Genomic DNA, 26,475 nt, shown 5'->3' with positions numbered 1-26,475 from the left:
GTGCTTTGTTCCAGCCTTTAGCTCTGCCATCAGGCTTATAACTTGTCATTTCTTCCTGTCGTGCAGCTGGATACTGCATCTGGGCTCAGTGACATCTCAGTTAACTCCCTGTTACCATAATCACTCCTGCAGCATGGATGACTTGGGCTGTGGTATCCCTGAGTGCAGCATGGGCTGGGAAATGTGCATTGTCCTGCTGCAAGCTTGCCACCTTCCTGACACTGTCCCAGGAGCAGCAACTGCAGCTGAGTGGTTCAAAGAAATCAGGATGAAGGAGATACAAAGACCAGGCAGCGGGTACAGCCCAGGGAGGGATTTAGAGGAGTCTTTAGCAGGGGGTGTTAAAGCAAAGCCCACATCTTCCTTAGCAATTAACACACTTTATAAGGGATAAGCCATTTCACATCTACCAGTGACCTGAAAAAATATAAACTATGGAAAATGGCTGAGGCCAGCCTTAAAGACTAGGGATGAAGAGATGGCCTTGTCCAGTTGAATACTGGTGTGTAATCCTGCCAGCCCTCTACAGCCCTGGGTCCTGTTGGTCTATACATAGGCTCTGGCACAGTTGTGCTCTCAGCTGTGGTGCTGCTGGCTGTCCATGTGTCTCTCCCAGCAATAGCATAAGAGTGAGATACAGCCCAGCAGGTTGCTGGCATGGGTACTCCTGGCTCAGCCCACAGGCAGCTTCCAGGAAGCCTTTGCCAGAAGCAGGATAAGAGTGAAGAAGTGGCTTGTGTTTAGTGAGCTGCCACATTGACAGACACCAGAAAGACAAGGGATCCTGCAGACGGTTGACAGTGGTGTGCTGCTCCATTAGTACCAAAGGAAGAAAACATCACCGAGAAGCTGCAGGCACTGATGGGGACCAAGCAGCCAGCTGGGCTCTCTGTACAGCCAGCTGTGCTCTCTGTACAGCCAGCTCAGTTACTCTCAGGGCTGGCCAAGAGCTGGAAAGGGTCCTGGATTGCAGTGCTACCTGCCCATGGAGTGATGCCCAGTGCGTAGCACCTCGCAGGGCATCTCCAGCTGCAGAAGAGGTGCTGCAGCTGGCTCTGTGGGAGCAGAAAGCTCTGCAAAGGGACATCTTCTCACCTGAAGTGGAGTCCTTGCCCTTAAGAACTCCTGTTAATCCCCAGGCTGGAGAGGGACTTTTCATCAGGGACTGTAGTGATGGGTTCAAACTGAAAAAGAGGAAGTTCAGGTTAGATATAAGGAAGAAGTTCTTTACTGTGAGGGTGCTGAGGCACTGGAACAGGTTGCCCAAAGAAGTGGTGAATGCTCCATCCCTGGCAGTGTTCAAGGCCAGGTTGGACAGAGCCTTGGGTGACATGGTTTAGTGTGAGGTGTCCCTGCCTGTGGCAGGGGGTTGGAACTGGATGATCTTAAATTCCTTTCCAACCCAAACCATTCTATGATTCTAAGCTAGCCTGGAGCATCACAGGACTAATCAAATCCTGCAGACACATCTGTCTACAGGCATCAGCCATGATGAAAGGCAGTGAATGGGCTTTTGCCCTCTGTAGGGTGAAGAACAATTTGTGGGAGTGCATCTCTGGCAGGTCTAATTATAAGATAGTACTGAGCTATACTAGGCAGCTTTCCAACCCAACAAGCGCGGTAGACTTCTTGCCCTTATATCATAAATCAGAACCAGGATCCATTTCTGGGATAAATAATGGGAACATATTGCAGCCAGCATTTTGTATTTGCTGCAATCTGACCCACAGGGATGCAGAAATCCTTCTCATCCATAGTTTTTACGATAGCCAATATTCTGTTTCTCTTGGATGGAGAATGAGAGCTTGACCTGATGCCTGAGAGTATCTCAGAACTGGGTTTCACATGGTTTGAAAATCAATTGAATTTCTTCAAGGTTTGAGACTAGACTGGATACAGTGTCCTAGTAGGCTGAGATGTATTCCTTAGTTCAAAATGACACCAAAGCCAAAGGAGAACCAGCACTTGAAAAATCAACTTTTTGTGGATTTAAAAGCCAGGACTGGTGCAATGTGAGAGATGATCATTGAGGAGATTTACCTCTAATCATAGATGTTTCTATTGGAAAAGGGCAAAGGCCAAAAATAATAAAGAAGAGGAAAGAGTCAGAAGAGGTGGAATTTGGTTCAAAGATGCCATTCGTTGATCAAGTGACACAGCAACTTGTCTGAATATGGAGATTGCAAAGGTCTGAGTAGGGAGGTGGTGGATGGCAGGGTCTCCAAGCCATGAGTTGCTGATGGAGGAGGCCACTGTGTCCCTGCAGTATTCCCTTGTCCCACCTCTGGCCTCTCAGAAAGACTTCTAGGCACAAACTGGTAGCATTTAACCACCAAAGAATGGCATCTCCCTGTCATTGAGGCCCTTGATGCTGGGTGCAGTACTGGGGAGGTTGCTGAGGGCAATGGGAGGTGTTCTCTGAGCAATGGAAAGGCATCATCTGTTCATACAACATCCAAACAAGGTATGTAGCAGGAATGGTTGGGATCTGTGGGCCAAGGAGGGGTCTTCTGGGATCTGAGCCACTCTAGAAGGCAAATACTGAAGGGATGGTACCAAAAAGGCCACTTGCTGGTGATGAACTGAGATTATCACAGGACTGTCTGACAGAGCCTGTCGAGTTCCTTATTGGAGAGGCAGCAAAATTACCATAGAAAGGCAGAACTCTGCCAACAGATCTAATACCTGAGCACTGAGGCCTCAAAGCACACACTATCATCTCCTACACATCCCAGAGAAAGACCAATATTCCATGACATTTATCTAACTGGAACCAGCTGTGTAGGTCAATGAAACAAAATGGAAAAGCAAAGGGAAACAGTATTGAGCAATTTTGGCTTAATGAACAAAAGCAGTTACTTCTCATGATAATCATTACAATGGCATAGATGAGTAAAGAAAGGCTCACCCTTGCCTCCTCCTCTTTCTAAGTCCAGCCACTAAATGAAGGGATGAAAACCTGTTGATTTTACATCAAGGACAGATCTCCCTCTACACTTTCCCCCTTCAACAGCCCTGCACATACTGATTTACCAGCCTCCAATGAATGGGTATATTTGTAACTACCAACTGCCTGTATGACTGGAGATGTTCAAAGTAGATGTGCTGAAAAGCATGATACATAATAAATAACAGATAACTTCCAAAAATCCCAATGAGCAGATTGATGATGGCTTGAAATCCTGCATAGAATTTCTTTGCACACATTTTTCCCTTAAGAAACTAGTAAATAAATATATATATTAGGCAGTATTGGGCAGTTTGGTGGTCTCCAACCCTTACAATCCTCATCACAGTTCCTATACTGACGCTGACTTTTAAGTAGCTGGTTTATAACCCTCACTGCTCTAGAAGCAGGCTGAGATCTCAAGCCATACCAGCCTACTGTCAGAGTCTCTTTCATGCTCTGTGTTGAAGCTGACCAGTCTAACACAGCATCTGCTGTCCAGCTTTCTTTGGGAATGTGGTGGTTGTGTGGGAAAACAAACCCAAGTGCTGTGTGCAGCCCAGGCTGTGCCATGTTGTACAACCCCTGAAGTCTTGTTGCACCCAGTGCTGTGATGCTTCTTATCGCAGCCATCACCTTCCAAATGCATCTGGTTGGGATGTGACATAGTGCAGTCTGATGCTTTGCAAAACTTGTTAGTTAAAAGGGTATGCCCCTCTGTTATGCAGACTTAAAGATGTTTGTTTGTGCCATATGCCTGTGTACTATACATACCAAATGTTGTGTTCTTGGTTTGTCATGTGAAATTACAAGTAACCCATGAAAAAAACTGAAAGCGCAAACAATGTAGAGCTCAATTTAAAGGAACAGAGCAAGGTTTTGTATTCACAGGGGGGAGAAAGCCGTTCTCTCAAAGATAGAAAGTAGGAAAAATACGGAAAACTGTCCTTTCCCTGCCCATGTCACAGTTCTGGTGGCTTATCTGGAGTCTGTGGCTGAAACACCCCTGGCATGACCATCTGTCTGCAAGGATATTATTGACAAAGGGAATATGGCTCATTGATTCCCACTCCCTTCTCTTGCTCAGTAGGATACTTTTAGTTGCCTTTTCAATACTGCCCATCAGGTAAGCAGTAGATAGGGATTGTGTGATGCCCTGGGACAGCCTTGCTCTGTATTACGAGTTTAAAGCAGATCTTCTCCATAGGTGCAGGAGATGACAAGAGAAAACTCTGTGGGGTTACTCCAGCCAATGTCCTTCTCATACATCCTGTTTTGCCTGCTCCTCCTCTGCCAATCTGCATTGGCAGGGGCTGTGAGAAGGCAGGGAAAGGACTTGAATCCTTACAACTGTTTTGTTTATGGCCACATTTACTATAACTATTAACTGCTACTTAATTAGTACTCTCTGTGAGTGGATGTTACATATCCCAGCTCACATGGTTCTGCAGTAGCTACAACCTCTGGTGGAGCCTTCCCTGCCCAGTGCCCTGATGCTTCCACAATGTCCTTCCCTGTTTCTCTGCCTGTGTGTTACACCTGTATGGAGTAAATGGGAGTAAATGGAGTAAAACCTTTTTATCCCATTGCCAGCCCTCACATTCTCTCACCAATGCTCTTGCACCCTTTTTGTCCACCCCATATGGGACACGTTGCAGAGCTTCACACCAGCAACTTGGGAAGTGTAACTCGGAAAGCATTGCCCTGAAGATCCAGGTATGAAGGATGCCAACATCCTCACCTTCTTCTCCCACCCCAACAGGCGACCCTGCGGCTGAGGAGTGGTCCCCATGGAGCGTGTGTTCGACTACCTGTGGGGAGGGCTGGCAGACCAGGACCAGGTTCTGCGTGTCGTCTTCCTACAGCACTCAGTGCAGCGGCCCTCTCCGGGAGCAGAGACAGTGCAACAACTCCGCCGTGTGCCCAGGTGGGCTGAGCACTCCATGGATGGTGGTCAGGAGGGGAATGGAGATGCCCAAAGGATTGGCTTCCTGTGATGTCTCCACTGTGATATTGTCTTGGAGGGAGATGGTTTTGTTTCCTTTTCCTTCTCTTTTTACCCTAAAGTCTCATCCAGACCTTGCTAGATCTAGCGCTATTAGATGGGCACTTGTTTTGTGTGGTATGGATGATCCTACAAGAAAGCTGGAGAGGGCGTGAGATGACAGGGTAAGGGGGAATGGCTTTAAGTTATAAAAGGGGAGATCTAGATTAGATATTCAGAAGAATTTATTCACTATGAGGTGGTGAGGCATTGGACCATGTTGCTCAGAGAAGCTGTGGCTGCCCCATCCCTGGCAGTGTTCAAGGCCAGGTTGGACAGGGCTTGGAGCAACCTTCTCTAGTGGAAGGTGTCCATTCCAACCCAGACAATCCTATGATCCTATGATCTTTAAGGTCCCTTCCAACCCAAACCAGTCTATGATTTATTCTATGATTTGATGATATCTAAAGTTAATGAACACAGTATATCCGAACGGCATGTGCTCCTTGAGGTGTTTCCAAGCATGGGGCAGGCTGGAAAAGGGAAGCACCAGTTGACACTTTAAGTCTCCCAGACACCAACACTGGGCATATCATTGCAAAATCATCCTGAAAAACTCGGGCTGCTGGTATGGTTATGAATGGAGCCAGACGTCATCTCTGTTTCCATACTCTTTCTTCCCCAATTTTGATGGAAAAGTACAGTCTGGGGAGCTGGACATAATTTCATTCTGTTAAACTAGGTGTGTTATTACTAACTGGCTACACATTTCTTTGGATTTAATCCTACAATGGTGAAACCATAAAGCTGTTTTTCTATGCTCTTTCCTGCATTTCATAGAATCATAGAATAGTTAGGGTTGGAAAGGACCTTAAGATCATCTAGTTCCAACCCCCCTGCCATGGGCAGGGACACCTCACACTAAACCATGCCGCCTAAGGCTTCATCCAGCCTGGCCTTGAACACTGCCAGGGATGGAGCATTTACCACTTCTCTGGGCACCCTATGCCAGAGCCTCCTCCAGTCATCTCTTGCCACACAAGGTGCCTGGAAACAACTGCAACACGTTAGGTTTGAACACCCTTTGCTGAATCTGGTGCATCAGCTGCTGTCAGCAACTGATGAAGGACAGGAAAAGTTCCTGTTTGTGTGGTTTTTATCCTTGAAGCATTATTGACTTTGCATTAGCTTCTCCAGTAAAACTGGAAGGGATCAAGTCCCTTAAGAGAGATCAGTACACTCTTCTAACATTTGGCCTCTAGAGATTACATTGACAAACCTTCCATAAATAACCCGACCAGATAAGATTAGATTAGATTGGAGAAGATGAGATTAATATAGATTAGAAGGCTTTAGCTGTCTAATTTAAGGAGGTGCCAGTGATGGCCTGAGCACTACTAGAGTGTATTGCCCATCCCATTTTGTTCTTCCAGGTCTCCCTTGCTTTGCTCCTATGTGTCACTGACAGTAATTAGTAGCCAGACTACAGCTTTCCTGAGAGCTTAAAAATGATGTAGCTTTGGATGATTTAATGAGAAAACATGTTGAGGGAAGGATATAAGGGTAACAAGTGACAAAGTGATGGTGATGCTTCTTCCCCAGGAGTTGTGCTGGGGCTTCTTTTTTTGTTCCTCTCTAGGCAATTGTGTCTTTTGCTCAAAAAATGCCCTTTTCTCTTGGCTCAAAGGTCTGAAAAGAAATAGGGTCAATTGTAATTGCATGATGATTTATTTCAATTAGTCCAAAAAGTAACAGACACTCTGTGTCAATACCAAAGCATAAAAAATCTCTTGTATGTTTTGGGTTGGTTTACTCGTGGCCTTCCCAAACTACTTGTTCTGGGTGGGAAGATGATGTTCTCTATGGACTCAAGCACTTCTTCAGGCCTCCTTTGGAAAGGAAAACTTATTTCTTCTGCTTTGATTGCAGTGCACGGCACCTGGGATGAGTGGTCTCCATGGAGCTTGTGCTCTTCCACGTGTGGGAGAGGATACAGGGACCGGACCCGCACATGCAAACCCCCTCAGTTTGGTGGGAACCCCTGTGAGGGCCCGGAGAAGCAAACCAAGTTCTGCAACATCGCGCTTTGCCCAGGTAAGGCAGTTAGAGATTAGAGACCTTCCCTCCGACAGGTCTCCCCACCTCCAAAGATGCCCACACACGGCTCATGGAGAGGGTCTGTAGCTGTCTCAGCTGGATCACAACACGGTCTGCACTGTCCCAGGGAGAATCCTCTATAAGGACCCATTGAAGGAACAATCTAGAGGTGCTTTCTGGGGCTATTCAGCTCAGTGTTGTCTTCAGTTCAGATTTGAACTGTGTAATAACTTTCAGAGCACACATTATACAGGTTGGATCTGGACTAGCTCAGCTATCACTGCTATTTCCAAGCACATCTTAAGCTCTCCGCTTGTTTTCTCTGGTGAATGGTTTAAAGTTATTTTGCCTGACTGGGCTTGTGCTGGAATTAATAGTTTCTCTTGCTAGCAATACACATGCACTAATTCACTGTATATGCAAGATTTCTCTGTACCTGATCCCGCTTTGGATGATGAGACAGACTAAAGGACTCCTGGGAGCTTGCCATGCATTAATCCCCTATACATGCACATTTTCTCTATGCCTGATCCTGCTTTGGATGGTGAGACAAAATAAGAGACTCCTGAGAGCCTTCCATGCCATATTTCAATACTTTTAAGTGCTAAATATTAAACACTTAAAGTGCTTTTAAGTATTAAAAGTATTAAAATATGGCATAGAAGGACCTTTTCCCTACCCCTGGATTTCACTTCCAAACGCCTCTCCTTGACTTTTGCTTTGAAACACCAGAAAGAAACCTCAAGATGAAACGGCTTTTATCCATTGGAAATCCATTTATGTTCCTGTGGGTTCCTGCCCCTCATTCAGACTGGTTTTACCAGAGTCTGTATAAATGTAACTCTGGGTGTCCTGGTGACCATCATCTGAACATGAGGGAACTCCCCACCATTCCCTCCTTCTCCCAGGGTAAAGTCAACTGACATTTCTCCAGTCTAATGAGAATCATTATAAGACATTACTATGTCCCCAGAGGAGGAGAGGGATTGTGGGAGTAATGGGAACTTTGTGAAAGCATTAGTGAGAAGCTTCTTGCTATTTCCCACCCAGCTTTCACCTCAGATAACTCTCCTTGGGTTTCTGGCTGCTGTCCAGAAGGCTCTATTGGGAATGAGAACATCCCAGACACACCAAATTGTCTCTGTCGTAAAAAGACAAATTCAAGAAGTCAGACCTAGCATCGCTTGGGCAATGAAGCACATCCTGAGTTAACATTGATCCATAACTCATTTAAATACAAATAAACATTTGGATACACCGCAGCGAAGGAAACACCGTGGTGGAAAAGACAAGCAGCCCAACTACAAGACTTCTAATGAATGCCACAAAGACAATTAGGTGCCTTTGCTGTGCCAAATGAGGGCGGCATTGAGGGAACCATTGATGCTCAACAATGGGCCCTGCTCAACGCTTGACACACCAGACACTGAGACTGCTTATTACTGCCCTGCTCTGAGGATTTATTACTACAAGTGATAAACCCGCTCTGCTGCAGGGACAACAGAGCTTTTGTTCCTCCCGAGCAGTAGATAATGCAGGCTGAGCCTCAAGTCCTTTTTAGAGAGAAGGAAAAGGGGGAAGACCATACCAGTCTCTGCATAGACTACATCAGCCAGACTCCAATGATAGACTTACACTGCAGTGGGACAAAGTCTTTGCTTTGGCCATGATGGAGACTCTTCAGCATCTTACCCAGAAGATATCTTTACATCAGTGCAAGCAGCTGGATGTGCAAAATGACCACCTCCGTTGCTCCATTCTTTCAAGCAGCTTTGATATGACAGTCTATGAATAAATAATCTCTCATCTCAAAGGAAATTACCTGTTCCCTATCCCCAGCTGAATGATCAGTTTATGGATATGGCTCTCTTTCATTTCCCCACCTCTCAATGCTCATGCTTGGGGTAAGCTGCCAATGACCACAGCAGGTAGGGTTTTGGTAAATTCAACTATTTTTTGGTAAACACAACTCTTCTGTTAAATGCAGCATCTACTTTGTTAAATGCAACAAAGGGGAATTATAATGATGGGCAGATGCCATCAATCCACACTACTTTCAGTCAGAGAAAACATGCTAATTTATACCTGGTAGGATCTCCTTTGTGGGGCTTTGGATCATTTCCAGTAAGGAATCACCTGTCAGTCACCACTTCTTGCATTTCCCCTCTTTAGGATTGATAGGCACTGATATGATGCCTTGAATTTATGCCTGATGAAAACATTGAGCTTGGATTGCTAAAAACAAGCACCTTTATGCCTGCCTGATTTTTCACACTTTCTGAGCTCACGTGAGCCGCTCTGAATTAAACAGTTGCTTATATGGATCTATTTGATGGGGTTTTTTTTACATGCTTGCAAACAAAAAGCTGCTCTATTGCGATGAGTATCATTCAGAGCTGTTTGAGTCCTTGCACATTACATAGGAAGCCAGGTTGCATACATTTTGCATGGGCTGACAAACAAAGTCAAATAGAATGAGCTGCAATCTACAGCAACGTGATTAGAGCCAGAATTCAGGCTTTTCAGGGATGGATTCAGGTTGTTTTCCTGAGTGAGAGCTGGCAGCTAATGAGAGCTAAACAGAGTATGATGACCGCTGCTAATGAGAAAGAAGAGCTCCAGGAATAGCAGCCTGGGTGATGGATCTGTTGATCAGGGACCAATTAGGGTGTAGCTGTCACACTTGGGAATGCCTCGCACTGTACGAGGCTAATAAGATGTATTCATGTTTCTCTCCTACCACGTCCCTGTGCCTGTCTTGTCCCTCCTTCCTCTATTTAATTATCAAAGACACTGCTGTGTAGAGACATATCAAGCCTGTCAGTGTTAATTCAGCCGTGAGAGAAGTACATTGACCACACACATGCACTGCTCGTGGTCGTCTGTTGGAGCACACCTTTGCTCCAAGCATTTCCCTGCTGCCAGCGTGAATTCCTATGAATAACACTGTGATTCAAGTTTCTGCATGTGCCTTAATGGCAAACAGAGCATCTGGGTGCTTGTGAAAGTTCCCTCCCTGCAGTCTCAAGCACTGCTTTGGTGAAAAATGGGTTCCCTCAAAAAGTGCTGATTGCCTGAAATAGGAAATGTCATGGTAATGTATTGGTTCCTTCACAATTTTCAGTGCAAACATGATCCATGCTCTCTATTTTGATGTTGGGTTGTGACTGGCAATATTATTAGTTCTGACTTTAAGGATGGAATGTATAATATCAATAATTTCAACTTTCAAGGGGTTATGTAGAGTGTGGACATAAAAACTGAAGTGTTATGGTACTTGCATCCTGATGGGCCATAACAAACCCATCAAAGGTTGCAGAATGTCCTAACAAATGGCCATTGCCACAGTTGTCTGAATGTTTTCTTAGTGATCTTCGCCCTTTCTCCTGACTCTGATTTGTCCTCCCCTGCCTTGGTCCCTTGCAGGCAAAGGCCGGAGACTCTTTCTTGCACATTCCTCTTTCCAGAGGGAGCGATTTTCACATTCCGCTCTGTTTTCTCTCTTTGGGCCACTCAGTGGACGGCAACTGGAATGAATGGTCGAGCTGGAGCTCCTGCTCGGCCTCCTGCTCCAACGGTACCCAGCAGCGGACGAGGGAGTGCAATGGACCTTCCTATGGGGGGGCCGAATGCCAGGGACACTGGGTGGAAACCAGAGACTGCTTCCTACGCCAATGCCCAGGTCAGTGACCAACGACTTCTGCTTTCTCTTGGCTCATCTTTCTCTGCAGTCCCAGGCAGGCTTTGTAGAATCTTTCTTTGGTGAAGAACTGCAGTTTTCACCAGTAATGCAGTAAAAAAGAGGTTTTGGATCATACCAAGGGACCATGCCAGTCAGAATCCATAGCTGGCAAATGCTCCAGGGGACCCCAGGGAGGTGAGTGATTACTCACAGGGGATGTGGCTTTCTAACCTTAGATACCAGTTTTCAGCATGTGCTTAAAAACCCCCAACAAAATATCAATTAATCTCTTTCCTTCACTCCATAATGCTTCAACTTTCCTCCTTTTTGTTTTTTTTTCATTGGTGTTCCTCTTCTCCTACCAATTTACCACTCCTAGGTATAGTTGAAGTGAACAGGGAAGCAACCTCCATTGTATCACAGCTTTGAACCTTGTATATGACAAGGTCTGGCACAATGAAGCGTTGATTCATACCTATATATCTAAGACTTATCATTTACTTTAGTCATCTAGCTGTGTCTTAAAATAGTAGTAATAATAACAGCAATAATAACATTAATAGTAATCATTCTTGCTGTCCCAGCTGTTGCAGCCAGCACCTTACATTCAGAATAATCACCTCATCTTCATAACTTGGACCATGGGCTCCAAAAGAGTCATTTCATGCAGGAGAAGCAATGAAAACTGAAGCAGATACTAGAGCACACCTAGCACATAAATCTCTATTTATTACACCGACACCAGCACTATAGAGTTGCAGTTTGCTGCTTGTTTTACACATGGGGAAGGTCATTGCAAAGGGGCAGATTGGGTCAGGTGGTGTGAGAAATATTCCAACCTGGAGAGAAGGCTTGACCATCAAGAAGCCTTCAAGACTGATCAGCAACTGATTTTTCTTGCCCTGCTTTTCCTGGCTGATCCCTGCCTCTCCCTGGGTTAGAGATCCCTATTAGATCAGGGGACTGAGAAGGAGAGGACATCTGAGATGGAAAAGGGCTTTCTCCCCTTTCCCAGAGAATAAGGACAGCCAGAAACAGTTCACATCTTTGAGGCACTTCTTATACCTTGCTCAGGTAAGCAAGTATTGATCTCTCTATTCACAAGCCAGTGGATCTTCAGCCTGATATACCTGTTTCCTCAGAGAATCCCTATCTTCTCTGGTAGCATCACCATCTGCAGCAGAGCATAAGTAGTATTTAACACAGGTATTGGACTTTCCTACATTGTCACTAGTATGTTTTGATGTTTAGGCATCTTAGTCCTTCTTTGTAACTTATGGAGATCTTCAGAGACAAAGGGCCTCACTTGTTTTTAGACACTGATTTCTGAGTTATCTATCAAAGCAATGTTGGTCACGTATTGAACCGCATACGGTGTCACTAAAGAAAACACCAGAGGTTGGAGCTGTCCCTCTTTCTGGAGAAAAGAGGGATCTCCCACCCTCCCAGAAGGATTTATTTGACCCATAATAATGCGTTAACTCCTAATTAAAACCCAAAGATTAATCAGCAAACTTAGGTCCTTGCTCTATTTCTGTCACTGAGTTGTTGTTTCCCTACATTGCAGGCTTATTATGAAGGCTAATTAACATTTTATAGTGCTTTGATAAATGCCATTGTTAATGTAAAAGGAGCAGCATTTTGATAAATGCCATTGTGAATGCAAAAGAGGTAGCATTTCCATTGAACGTGTAAAGATGTTGGGAGAAGATACAGTGGAATGAGGCAACATCCCAAGCCTCTTTCCAAAGCACATGAAACAACAGTGAAATGGAAACAGATGGAGGGAGATTTATTTGATGTTTTCATGGTTTTCTCACCCAAGGGCTCTGCTGGTCTAAATCTCAAAGCCAGACCTTCTCTGGGAAGGTGTGTATTCACCCATACATTGTACATCCCAACACATCTCAAGGTATGGACTTTGACTGCCAGACTGGTTGAATCCCTGCCTGCCTGTAGAGTGTTCATGAGCATAGCCCCAAATCTGAGCCCAAGGAAAGAGATAGGGTTGGTTTTGCAGGGAGTGAGGATACTGAGAGGAAACACAAGAACACCCACAACTATTAGAGGGCTGCTGCAGTGGGAAAGAACACACACTGATTTCGTACCTGTTGAGGATCCAAGCAGGAAACCTCCCTTCACACCAAGTGTTGCTCTACTCACCCTATGTTCCACTGCTCACCTTGAGACCTTGCCTCCTTCTGTTGCGCATTGTGTTTGGGACATGACAGGCTGTTTCTCTCCTCTCTTTTGTCTCCAGTGGACGGGAAGTGGCAGGCTTGGGGAGTGTGGGGCAGCTGCACTGCAACGTGTGGAGGTGGGACTCAGAGACGTGACCGTGTGTGCTATGGACCTTTCTTCGGTGGACAGACTTGCCAGGGCCCCAAGGAGGAGTATAAGCAGTGCAATGACAGAAGGTGTCCTGGTATGTAACCTCAGACCTCTCATTCTTTCCTTTGCATGAGGGGGACTTTGGAAAGGGATTCCATGTCCTGTGTCAAGAGAGCTGAATGCAACAAGTTGTGATCAAGTCAGGCTCTGCCCAAAACCCAGCCACATGCCAAGGGCTTCATTTAATCATTGCAGAAGCTGGTGTGACCATGCTGATTTCAGTGAATGTTTGGTAAGTCCCACCAGTCTAGCATTGATATTTTAATTCTTTACATTCCTGCAGAGTCATAAGAGAAAAGAAAGACACTGTTTGATATCAAAAACTGGTATCAGAGTCTGAAGCCCATGAAGCAGTTAAGTACTGAGGATGCTGCAGTGGTTTCTCACCCTTTCCTTAGCCTCTGGAAGACCTATACACCAATGGCAATTTAAAGAACAGACAGATGTGTCCACATCTGTCAGAGCCTTACCCAACCTTACCCTCCTCCAGCTGTAGCATCCATTTGAGAAAAAGGGTAAAAAAGCCTTAACAGAGGGCAAGTGAGCTGTAGAACAAGAGAAAATATGGGATTTAATGTGAAAAATAAGCAGGAACAAATACTTGGAAATGGGAATGCTTCTGTCTGCCTCTCACACAGTATTCAGAGGCCAGGAAAAAGGTCTGTGCACCATTTCTGTTTTCTTTCTCAGTCCGAGTTGGAATTGTTGGTGGGGAATCAATGGCCTGTGTGATGCTGGCAGTCAGATTGCATTGATCATAACAGGCCCTGATGTTTGACCAAAAAGGTAACTAATTGTCAGAGCAGCTCAGTGAGAGACAGGAAGGATTCTCACAGCGGTATCCTGGTGAGAAGGAGCATCCCCCTAAAAGACAGGCTGGATCTCGGCACAGAGCGAGCAGTTTGGTGCTGAGGGTGGATCTGGATGTTGAAGGCAGCTGACCCCCCGACTCCTTTGCAAACTGCTGAAGCCAGAGATGAAAGCCAAAGCACTTCAGCGTGGAAGTTGCAGCACGTTTAGCTCGAAGATAACAGGAAAAGAGCCTGTGTGACAGCATATTCACTCTTCCCAGCCAAACTCCAATAAAAGGCATCACCTCTCCTTACAAGCTGTGCCTTTCAATTAGCAGTGGCGTGTGAGAATCTCTTCTAACTCAGCCACAAAGCTCTTCCTCGCAATAGAAAAGCTTAGCACGGGGTTGTCTCGTGGTGTCTATGGAGTGATGCAGATTTAGTTCAGCTTCAGTGTGTGCCAGCTGGGGCCCTGGCAGAACAAGTCCAATCTTTTCTTCTTTTTCTGCAGGGGCTGGTGCCTACACAGTGCTCAAAAGGAAAAGGCATGTCTCAGGGACTGAGCCCTGCTAGGGTTCAACACCAGAAGGGTCTCACTGCAGTCATTAGCTTGCAACGAAAGGGAAGTGTGGGGAATCATCAGATTCCCACTCAATTAGTTCTCGAGAAAGTATCAAATGCCAACATGATTTGATTTGAACAGAAGAATTGAGCTTAATTGGGTTAGTTATTAACATCTCCCCGTTACTCTGGTAAAAAGGGGTTTCTTATGAAGCAACATCAAAAGAAAAAGCCGAAATAAGAGAAAGAGGATAATTCCCTGGCCTGGGAATTGCTTCTGTGCTTGCTGGCAAGACAACGCCAATCAGTGTATCTCTAAAGAGTATCTCTGATCCACAGCATCCCTCAGCAGTCCCCAGGGAGACTTCAGTGGTGAGGAGACAAGGAAGGTTTGACAGGTCAGAGGAGGAGAAAGGGGAGGTCGGATGTGAACACAGCCCCTCTCTGTTTTTTGATGTGTTTTTTGTCTTGTTGCTGAGGATGGTAGAAGCTTCCCATGCCCTAAACCCTCATTTGGACCACAGTTTGATATGGAGAATCTGTGAGCACTGGTCCAGGAGGCAGTTTTGCATTGATCTCCCCCTCTGCCACAGGCTCTCTGGGTGACCATGTGCCAGTCACAATTGAATGACTTAATGTATCTGTCCTACAGCTTCATGTCAACAGGTTGGAAATGAAGCTGCTTCTTTTTCACTCATGTTCTGCCTTATCCACTGAAGCTGCTGGCATAGGAAATAGTTCTGAAAATGTGCAGAGAGCAGCAGGGGCTGTGCTTCTCCTTCAGGATTTCATTACAATAGTGATCACCCAAAAGGGAATTTAAAAACAGGGGAAGGAGCATCTGTCTCCAAGCAGAGATGGTAACTTGTTCATTACAGTTTCTACTGCGGAGGAATCTGCAGCTGGGGCTGGAGCCAGATAGCTTTGGAGCTTGACTTCAGGAGCAGTGATGTTTAGGCAGCTTTTGGGTCTTGAATGAATCCTTCAAAGAAGAAGGACTCTTCATCAGGGATTGCAGTGATAGGAGAAGGGGTGATGGGTTCAAACTGAAACAGGGGAAGTTCAGGCTGGATATAACAAGTTCTTTACTGTGAGGGTGGTGAGGCACTGACACAGGTTGCCCAAAGTAGTGCATGCTCCATCCAAGGCATTTATACCCATGAAGGTCCTGAGATGACCTATGTAAGCACATCCATTGCACAGTCCCTTTTAGAAGGAAGCCTTCAGGTCATTGCTGCCCAGCAGCTCTCTTGGGAGCAACTTGAAAACTCAAGGGCTCCCTCTTCTTTATGACAGATGAAGGGGGCCTATAAGGGTGCTGGGGAGGGACTCTTCATTAGGGACTGTAGTGATAGGGGTGATGGGTTCAAACTGAAACAGGGGAAGCTTAGATTGGATATAAGGAAGAAGTTCTTTACTGTAAGGGTGGTGAGGCACTGGAATGGGTGTCGTGGGAAGTCGTGAATGCTCCATCCCTGGCAGTGCTCAAGGCTGGGTTGGATAGAGCCCTGGGTGACATGATTTAGTGTGAGGTGCTCCTGGCCATGGCAGGAGGCTGGAACTGGATGATCTTAAGGTCCTTTCCAACCCTAACCATTCTATGATTCTATGAACATTTTCTCTACAATCTTGACATGTCTACTGGAACCATCGGACCCTGGTATGGGCAGCACTTGATTGTATGGGAAGGAAGCTCAACAGGTTTGGCTTTGTGGCTGCCTTTGCTGACCAGTTGCAGGCACACACTCAGCTTCCTTGTCATTGGTAGTTTCACCTGCACAGCAAATAAAATCTGCATCAAAAACCATTAAATGAAGGTGTTTCTCCTCCTGAACCTCACCTTCAGGAGTGATAAAAAGCTTTAACATCATCCTCATGGCTCCCTCTGTTTTACGTGCTGTTAAGTGCTGAGTTTCTCAGCACAAAGCTCTCTTGTGGCGAATGTTCTTTTCCCAGGTCCCACCAACTCTGGGGACAACTCAGCTCCTCCTACAGATGGAAACATCCAAAAACCTCCTTCCAAAGAGTTTTTAATGTGATGTCTCAAAACACATTTCTGCAGCCTCCTGGACTCTGCAGCAGTGATTGGAAATGTGCTGCTGATACAAGTCCAGCCTGATGGTGCTCAGACCTTCTCCCTGTGTCCTTGCATAAGCCAGAGACCTGAATGAAGTCCACCCAGGAGATATGTGTTAGTGGGGTGACATGTTTTAGTGTGAGGTGCCCCTGCCCATGGTGGAGGGGGGTGGAACTGGATGATCTTAAATTCCTTTCCAACCCTAACTATTCTATGATTCTATGACTCTGTGATGTCTTTTCATCTACTTGTTGTCTCTTTCCTTCATTATTACTCCAATATATCTATGCCAAGCCTCATTTTAGACACATCCAGCCCTGAAGGTGGTGATCATGAAGGATGGAGGGAGTCTGGACCCATGGAGTTCACGCAGAAAGGGTGCTCATGAAAAGAAACACCCAGCTCTTTAGTGGGCTGTAGCAACAGCTTTCTTGCAAAGAGCTGCCACAAGCGTGCTAGTGGACTTTCTCAAGTTATTACCTTCAGGATGGATGGATTCCCAGTTTACAGACAGGCAGCGCAAATTCAGTGAGATCAGACGGCTTTGTCAGGGGCCATGCACAAAGCAGCTTCGAGCTGGGAGTTCACCTCCTCAGTGCCGTTCCTTCCAGACTACATTCCTTTGTTTCTTCTTCCCATTCCCTTCTCTGCATCCCTTATGAGGAGGCTTTATCAATTGAGTTTTTCCTTCCTTGCAGAGCCCCATGAAATCTGTGATGAGGAAAGCCTTGGCCCTGTGGTTTGGAAAGAGACGCCCGCTGGGGATGCTGCTGCTGTCCGGTGTCCTCGCAATGCCACCGGTAAGGATGACTGAATGCCTTGGCTGTGGGGCTGGACCACTCCTGGGGTATCTTTTATCCTTTGCCTCCTGGATGAGGAGAGCCTGGCTGTGGGAGGGCAGGACAAGCAAACGGACTTCCCTCCCTTCACACAGAGCTGGGTTTCTGTGGTCCTTCTTGGTTCATACTAGAGAACGTGATGCGGTGTCCCATAAACCTACTGCTTAACCCTGGGGCAGCTTTGCAATTAAGGGTTACTGCAGTATATTCTCCCCATTATCTACAAGTAACTCTGCAAAAGCAGGTAGAGCTTTATTAAAGTCCCCTAGAATTGGGTGTTATATTTCTCTCCACTGCCCTTAAAAGAAGTTAATATCTGAAAGTAGGAAATCTGAATTGCACTATTTATTCACACTTAGGTGTTTTCCCTCTCCTTAGGAACCATAGCAACTCCCTAAACACTTCTTCAGGTGCTCAAGTTGACAGTCTGATCATGGTGGTGTGAAGCGGCAGGAACTGGGCATCCTGATACATTATGACTTTATCTGTCATCTGTTGTGGCTATAGCCATGTGTTCCCATAAGCAGTGAAGAACAGTGCAAAGAAAGCTCCAGGAGACATGCTGATGGAGCTTGTCCTCAGTTGGATGTTTCTGACTTCCATGAAGGAACAGAAACGGGGCAGCAGGGTCAATAATGAGTGTAAAGGTTTTGCTTTGTTTGAGTGAGGTTGTCAAATAGAGACAAAAACCCTGCAGGTCTAAATCACATAGCTTGGGACAGTCAGTGTCATCCCAAATGCTATCCTAGAAGAAGGGCTGCAGCCATGGAAAGGTCACTGAATCGTTTAGTGGTAGTCATGGGATTGTGGACCCAGTAAAGTTGCTCCTCGGAGACACTCTGAATGGCAGTTTGGGAAAGGTGATCACTCTTCCCTTCCTCTTTGCTGCTAAGTCTGTTCCTCTGCATCGCAAAGGCATGTGATTAACACTGCAAAACCCACTGTAGTCTGAAGCTATGGAAAGACCTGGGGGAGGACTGCTAGCAGCTTGTAGAGCTCTTCAGCTGATGCAAGATGCTGCTGTTGGGTGTTTGTTTTCCTCAAGACTGTGTAGGCAGCACAAGCCACTTTGGCTGGTTTAGTTGCAAGTACCAGAGCATGCCACCTGGGGAGGCTCGTGGGACTTCCTTAACCAGGACCAAAGCTGCCCTCTAGGGCAAAAGAAACCTTTCACCTTCACTAGCCAATGTCCAGTTTGTTAGGTTTGGGGTTTGTTCCCTTCTCCTTTTGCTCTCCTGCCCCTCAATAAGAAAATGCAGAAGGAAATAAAAATACTCCCCTATGTGCTTGCACGTGTTGTTCAGGCATCTTCAGATGCCCTTAATGCTTATAGGTACCCCTACATGGATGCACTGACCAATTCTGGTCACATTCTCCATGAAGGTGCTTGTCTTCTCATCCTGCTTCTCACCCTGTTTCTTTCCACTTCCAGGACTGATCCTTCGAAGATGCATTTTAGATGAAGAAGGGATAGCTTATTGGGACCCTCCAACATACATCAAGTGTGTTTCTATTGATTACAGGAACATACAGATGATGGTAAGGCAGACCAGCTTCTCAGCTCAGCAGGTTTGGGATCCCCCCCAAATGCTTGTTACTCTACTACACTTACAAAAAGGAAGGAAAGCAGCATAAGGTTGGACCAGATGATCCTTGAGGTCCTTTCCAACCCGGTATTCCATGATTCTATGATTGATTTCCATGTGAAAGGGAGATCTCATCTCTTTTCTCTTACTGTTTTTGTCTGCTTAACTTATGAAACTTGGGCTCTGTATGGACAAAGAATGGTTCCTCACTGTGTACTTGATTATCTAGCTTAGCAGAATACAAGTTCTACCAGGCCTTTTATATCACATTATCAGTACGAATCGCTGTAACTGTATCACCTTTGAATGAGCCACTTATTTTTTGTTAGTCTTAAATTCAGTTTTGTGATGAATTCCTGCTGGTCTCTTGTGGCTTGCCTTTAAACAGCACTGCCTTTATGAGAACCACTCTCTCCTATTCAGGACAAGCTACAAATAGTACCAAATTGGTTATAAGAAAACAAGATTCTCCTAGCTGGCTTTAGGATATGAACAGAATAGCGTCTGTGTAGTAGAATAATCTCTTCTGGTCCTATGCACAACCTTTCCTTCACGGGCATGCAGCAAATTTCACTTCTGCTTTCTTACGTTTGAAAATACCACAGACTTTCAGGCCAGCCAAGATTGTCAGATTCATCTAATCTGCACATTGAGTTACAGGGAAGGTCAAGAACCTTCCCCCAGCAATTCCTTCACTGAGCTCATTAACTTGGCTTGGTCCTTCAAGTTTGTCATCTTTCATTCTCTTTCTCAGACCAGGGAGCATCTTTCCAAAGCTCAGCGTGGCTTTATGGGAGATGGGCTGTCAGACGTGCTCCAAAACCTTGTGGAAATCTCCCAGGATGGGACCAGCTACAGCGGGGACCTATTGTCCACCATTGACGTACTCAGGAATGTGACAGAGATCTTCCGCAGGGCTTATTATAGCCCAACTTCTGGGGATGTGCAGGTGAGCTGAGGTGCATATGCTGGAGACCAAGGCCAGACTGCGGATGTGAGTGAGTGCTCAGAGTCTGATTACAGTGCTGATGAAAAGCCAGAGTGTTTGCTGCCCAAGTGTCCTTGTGCATTAACAAACTCTCCTTTTGAGGTGGCTCCCCCTTGCTTATAAGTTAAGAACTTGAAAACCAAAGTCACTCTGAACTGTTGTAACCTGACAGCCCTTTAATGTAGGGTCTAATTGAGATGAGAACATTATTTGGAAGGGATTTCAGTCTAATGACTAGAGGTAAGATGATCCTATAGTATTTGGTGCCTGGATGCTGATATAGGAGAATGCCTTGATGGTTTCTCATCCCAGGTTTTTACTTTCAGCAGTTCCATGCAGAGTGACTACAAGATATACTCTTGGGACAGGTTATCACCCAATGGCTTGAAACATTAAACTGATCTTCCAGGATCTGCAAAGGGTGGTAAAAACAGAAGAAGAAAATCAATGATCTTGAAATATCTTATCTCTTTGCTTCTCATAGTGTGCTGTAAAGATACTACCCTCTTGATCAATCACTGCTTCTCTTGCCTGGTCACAGACTAAAGAACATCATAAAGTTTCCTTATGCTGGAAATAACAGAAATAATAAAAAATAATATAGGAAGGGATTTATACAGGGCAAGATAATCTGTTTTTAATAAGTTCTGTCACACATCTCCCTAATCTGTTCTTAAAAACCATCAGTAATGTGGATACAAGACATATTCCCCGTCCGATGCCTTAGCAGATATAGCAGTCATAGTGAAAAAGGCCTTGTTACAACCTGTTATGCCATTAACATCCTCAAGGTCAGAGGCCTGTGAAACGTTGTGGGACCCTTTGGGAATGGGAACATGGCAACAGATGATTCTCATATGTTCCTCATGAACCACTGTGTCCTTCCCAGTCTGGGCTCCATTTGCCTAACCACCTTTTTTACCTCTTTTATCTCGTTTCTCCAGAACTTTGTCCAGATCATCAGCAATCTTTTAATGGAGGAAAACCGGGAAAAATGGGAGGAAGCTCAGCTGGTATGGATTTTCAGTGCTTTCCCTGTAACAAAACAAGCTTTCAGCATAGGCTTAAGCCATGACAAGGGGAGCTTCCAAGGGTCTACATGACCTTCTAGCTCTTCTTGCCCACAGTGTGTTGTGTGCAACGTACATCTGTTTCAACCACAGAATACCTTCTCCATGCACTAATGGATGTTCTTGGATAAATCTTTGTGATGAAAGGGACAACTCAGGCAGTCAGCTGTAGCCAGCTTCAGAGTTGACTGCCAATCAGCTGATTCATGCAGCTGATCATGTGGGTGAGCTTAGTGCTAGGCTGAGTCATACTTACGGAGTTATTAAGTGATCAACAGGATCTCAGAACTAAGCCAGAGCTTCTGCATGAAGAACAGTGTAAAAGCGGTGGTAAATACCAAATTCTGGGTAGCTCACAGAGGTCAGGCTTGATCTGATTGATAACTCTGCTGGCTCGCTGCAATTCCACTCTTTCCTCTTGCCAAGATGAAGATGTGGGTTTACGTGGGTTTGAGTTCCTGGCTAAAATGATGCAGGATAGGAAGGATTTTCATAGTTCGGAACTGGGCTTCACTCAGCTGAGATTTTGGTTCTGCTCAGCATGAGTTGAGCAAGAGTTGTATTATATTTTAGTTTGGAACTAGATGATCTTAAGGTCCTTTCCAACTCTAACTATTCTATGATTCTATGATTTTCTCTATGTTGGGGATCCTGTTGAATAATTCTGTAGCTAAACTCTCATGTATTGGGGGAGGTATTCTTTGATTTTCTGTGTTGTATTTGGCCCTTATCTCTTCAACCACAGTTGAACTCTCTGCTTGGGCTTGTGACAGACCTTTCCTTATCCCTTTCCCATTCCCTTGGTGACCCTTTGTGCTACTCGATTTTGTCATCTCACTATAGCTTTTGGGCATTGCATCAGAGTGAAATAGTTCTGACTTAGACCCTCAGGTCAGGTGAATGGGCACATGATTAAGCTCATTCCTTTCACGTCCATTCCTCAGTATTGCACCTGGGACACAAACACCAGCTCAAAGTACAAAATAACCTGGACAAGGAATATAATTCAGCCTTTGTGAGAGATCACAGTACTGTGGAAGGTACATAGAGGTACGGGTCAGAACACGGAAAGCTCCTTTTTAACCACTTGTTGTTGCCTCAGAATCCTTCAGAGAGGTCTGGAAGTACCAAACAATGAAGAAAAAAGCACCCAGCACAAAAAGCAAACCCCAGAATCCAGTTCTATCTACGCCAGCCAGGAAAGCCTCTGGGAAAAACTCCAAACAGCAGGTTTTGGCACAATCATTGGCAGTCCAGAACATGAGACAAAGACTTGAATACATTTCCTTCATGCAACACAAACTCAACCAGGAGCTGAGCCTTTTGAAAGTGTCCTCCTCTTTTCTCCTTGAGATCTGTTGTTTTCCCATTACATTTGGAAGAGGATGACATGGCCTGTCTCCAGTTGGGACAGAGGACCACATGGACATGGTCCTGGTCAAGTGGCTGTAGGTGGTCCTGCTTGAGCAGGCAGGTTGGACCAGATGACCAAAATGAATCAGCCTGTTACCCCACGAGTCTGCTACCAAATCCTCAGTTTCAAGCCTAAAGGTGGGTGTACATATTTCAGCACAGTGCAGAAGAGACTGTCAAGTTGTCATGACAACAGGGAAACCCTGTTGATCCCCTTAAAAACAACTGCTGCTTACTCTCAGTTATAATTCATTCCCACCGGCTTTCCCTGTATAACCTCCTCTTTACACCTATAGACAGATACAGCCCAGCCTGCTGCCAGCATCACCTGCACAAGGAGTGGAACCATCATGGGGACAATGTTTGCCTGGCATGTATTTCAGTGGGAACCAACATGAAAGCCCAACACCATGACTTTAAGACACAGAAATCTTCATGAACTGGATGGCAACAGAGGTTTTGGCAGTCTCTGTCCTTCCTAAAAGCTGTGGGACCAAACTAACACTCCATGTTTCGTAAGATTAACCAGTTCTTTTAAAACAAGGTCTTTGCCTCACAATTTGCTCATTAAAGGTAAACCCAGCTCCATTGAAGAGTTGCATCCCAAAACCCTGTGTCCCCCTGGACAGAGATGTGGTTCAGGGAAAATAAACCCCAAAGAACCTAGAAAAAAAGCATTCAGTGAAGGGCTAACATGGGTTTTGAGGAGGTTTGGTTGGTCATTATATGATAAAATCGTCAAGGACAATGGTCACTGTAGCGTGGAGTTGGTTTGACCTTGTGATTTCAAACTATAATAGAATATGAAAGTCTAATGTTAAAAATAGCTTCCTCAGTCACTTCTCCTTCTGTGTACACCTGCGGTACTGGCAGGGCTTTCTGATCTGATCCTCATACAGTTGTAGCCCTACCTAGCTTTCTTTAGACAGACAGAGAGAGAGACATGCATGGCTACCCCTGTGCTCCTTGCCTATCCAGTCAATGGCTCAGCCTTCCTTCTGCTTCCATCCCATCCTGCTGTCCTGCTTGTCCCCAACTGTCCCTTTGGCTCTGCTCTGACACCTCAGAAGGTCTGGATTATGGTGAGGAACTGAAAACACTGTGAAAGTGGTGGAAAAGAAGAGATATATGGAGCTGAACTGCTTTTCTTCAGCCTCCCGTGGTATTTGCTAAGCCCCTGGAGGCAAATGTGATTTGATAAGCAGTCAGCACAGCTCATTTCAAGTGGATTATCATTTATTAAACGTGCCACTGCAAGACTAGTTACTGTTTAACAGCTTTGTGTTAGTCTGGCAAAATGCAGGCAAAGAAGAGATGTTGCCAATATCGTCATCACTGGGGAAACACAAGGAAAGACAAAAGAGACAGAGAAGCTCCAAGACAGCCTGGGCCCAAGATGAAGCAACTTGGTTATTTGGAGAGTGAGATCCTGACAGCAAAACAGGAAAGCTCAAAACCAGATGTTTTTCTGTGGATAGGATTATGTGATCTGGTGCTTAGGAGTCAACATTAGACCATGGAGGTCCTTTGGTGTGCTTGTTTTTGAACTATCTTGGTGGAAGGTAATGTTTTTTGGGCTCCCTCTCAGTAGGTAACATCCTACCCAACTATCAGAAGTAGCCCAAATATGTTTCCCAAACCAAGTATCACAACACCTATGTTTCAGGGAAGTCTAAGGCTTGGGAAAAGCTTTTGTCAAAGGGCAAACCTTCAATATAGCAACGTGGAGAAATCTTCACTCTCTGGCATGATGTGTCTGGATGTGCAATTGCAAATGCCTCTGCCTTGCTGACAACTAGGTTGGGCCAAATACTCCAGTCAATGGACTTGGAAAGCAAGTGGAGCATGCATTAAAGCATGGCTGCTAAGAATCTGTCCTAGCATGTTTCTCTTCTTGAACAGGAACAGGACCATAATGAACATGTATCTTAAGATGAACAGTATCTTATTTGCTCTGGATGGGTTTTCTGCTAGTAGAGGTAATCCTAAGGAAAGAAAAGAGATGGGTAGGTTATCTTCTGCTCCAGAAAGTCTCAAATATTTCCCTTTGCTTTGAGATATTGCCCTCCACCCTAAGTTTTATCAATCTGAAAGTCGTATTACCATTTCTTGCCCTGTTCTTTGTATTTTTTCTAGGCTTCCGTTTAGGATTTCTCAATCCTCATTCTTCACAGCACCATGATACTCCATTATAACCAGAATATGCTTCCAGTACACATGTGAGGACAGAAACCACTGCCCTCAGAGAAACTCCTGCTGTGCTCATTAGTATCTATGCTACTAAGTATTCTCTGTCTCTCTGCAGATAGGACCAAATGCCAAGGAGCTGTTCAGGCTCATGGAGGATTTCATTGATGTCATTGGTTTTCGCATGAAGGATTTCCGGGATTCCTACCAAGTGACGGACAACCTCGGTGAGTGGATTTGCACTCCCCATGCTGGGCAGAGACCCCAGGAAGCTGTACTTACAGTGCAGTATGTATAACCTGGGCTGTGGGGAGGGAAGGAGGGAAAGCAGAAGGCAGTGGAACATTTAAAAGTCTGGGAAATGCATGGCTATTCATAAAGATGGGGTGGCTTTTCTCCAAGTAAGTTAGGACTTCAGCAAGATGTCCCCAGATAGATCTGAGAGATATCTATAGAAGCATGAATGGAGAACAGATGATTAACTGAGCAGAACTAGTGGCTTCCTCTTATTTCTTTAACAGAACCGCAGAGCAGCCAATGAGCTGATCAGGCAGCAAGCAAACAGCAGGCAGTATTTGATTTATGCTCTGTGCACAATCACAGCATGGGACTTGTTGCCAGAGGATGTTGAAGAAGCCAAGAAGTACAGATGGGTTCATGATGGGCTTAGGAAAATGCACAAAGGAGAGGTCCATTGGTGGCTGTTAAAGTTGATGATTTGGATACAGCCACTAGCTGAGGAAGTCCTGCTGATTATTGGAAGCTGGGAGGACAAACCGAGAGTTGCCTTGCTCTGTTCTTCCTCACACCTTCTTGACAGCAGCTACTGGCCACTGCTGGAGACAAGAGCTGGAGTAGACTGACCAGGTTTAATGCAGGCAGGTCCTTTTCAATGAACAGAGGCATGAGCCCTAATAGCCTGTGTCATCTTCTTTCATGTATAGACATTACCTGAAATAACATCACTGCTATAGCTATCAAGATCAAACCTCACTTGTTCTGCTCTCTGATTTCCCACTATTGCTTCCCATGGGTTTTTCAGCACATGGGAATGTGTTGAGGCTGGTTATGCTTACTGCTTTTGTTCCTCGCTTCCCTCTAGTCCTCGGCATTCACAAAATGCCTGCTAATGCAGCAACTGACATCACCTTCCCCATGAAAGGCTGGAGGGGCATGGTGGACTGGGCCAAGAACTCGGAGGACAAGGTCACTGTCTCCAAGAGCATCCTGTCTTCAGGGCTGACAGGTAGGCAGCACAGCCAGGGCACTCCGAAAGAAAATGTCTTTTTAACTTCCATTTGGTTGTCTTCAAATAGTCCCTTTCTGTGGGCTGGATTTGCCAACAAAAGCTTGATCACCAAAAGCATTGCTGAATGCAAATAAGACTTTTAGATATGACCTGACCAAGAATCAAACCTAAACTCCTTGCAAAAGTTCAGGAGCAGGTTTAGGACCTGGATGTGGATGTGTATCTTCTAAATAAGCAACATATTTAGGAAAGAGCAGGAGCTGATACAAAAAGTCAGGTCAATGCTGCATTGAGGACTGCTTTTTCCAAGGCTTCTGAACATGGGAAGAAATGGAAACATCCCTGGGTTGCTGGGTCACTCTGTCACTGATGCATGTGGGTGCTGAGCTGAGTCTGTAATCCTCTGTGGGCTATGTTGGGTGCTGAATGGAGTCTCTCACACCTCCCTGAATATGCTGGGTTACAATTAGTGGTAGTGAACAGTGGCTGCCTCAGTGGGTACCCTATAAGAATGATAAACCAGTGCAAGAAAGGAAGGTGCTATAGGGCCAGGGTTCTGCCACCTATCAGCACGGCCATGTAGGCAAACAATGCTGTAGATGGACTCCAAGAC

At 45.4% G+C, this 26,475-nt stretch overlaps 1 protein-coding gene across 2 annotated transcripts in view; it reads left to right on the top strand.

The window, feature by feature from the left end:
- ADGRB1 (adhesion G protein-coupled receptor B1) overlaps positions 1-26,475 on the top strand; it is a 286,315-nt gene that overhangs the window by 131,686 nt on the left and 128,154 nt on the right. For both annotated transcript variants that reach the window (XM_062626900.1, XM_062626901.1), the window contains exons 5-14: positions 4,710-4,874; positions 6,861-7,025; positions 10,546-10,710; positions 12,971-13,135; positions 17,229-17,330; positions 18,802-18,908; positions 19,710-19,904; positions 20,888-20,956; positions 24,732-24,840; positions 25,716-25,859. In XM_062626900.1, the coding sequence (XP_062482884.1) occupies positions 4,710-4,874; positions 6,861-7,025; positions 10,546-10,710; positions 12,971-13,135; positions 17,229-17,330; positions 18,802-18,908; positions 19,710-19,904; positions 20,888-20,956; positions 24,732-24,840; positions 25,716-25,859 (1,386 nt within the window). The remainder of the gene's footprint in view (positions 1-4,709; positions 4,875-6,860; positions 7,026-10,545; positions 10,711-12,970; positions 13,136-17,228; positions 17,331-18,801; positions 18,909-19,709; positions 19,905-20,887; positions 20,957-24,731; positions 24,841-25,715; positions 25,860-26,475) is intronic.

Source organism: Pezoporus occidentalis, unplaced genomic scaffold (assembly GCF_034315485.1).
Source record: "Pezoporus occidentalis ecotype Australia unplaced genomic scaffold, CSIRO_AGI_Poc_V1 ctg3, whole genome shotgun sequence".
Lineage (NCBI taxonomy): Eukaryota > Metazoa > Chordata > Aves > Psittaciformes > Psittacidae > Pezoporus > Pezoporus occidentalis.
Note: the sequence above shows the minus strand (reverse complement) of the source record. Positions and strands in the feature narration are given on the sequence as shown.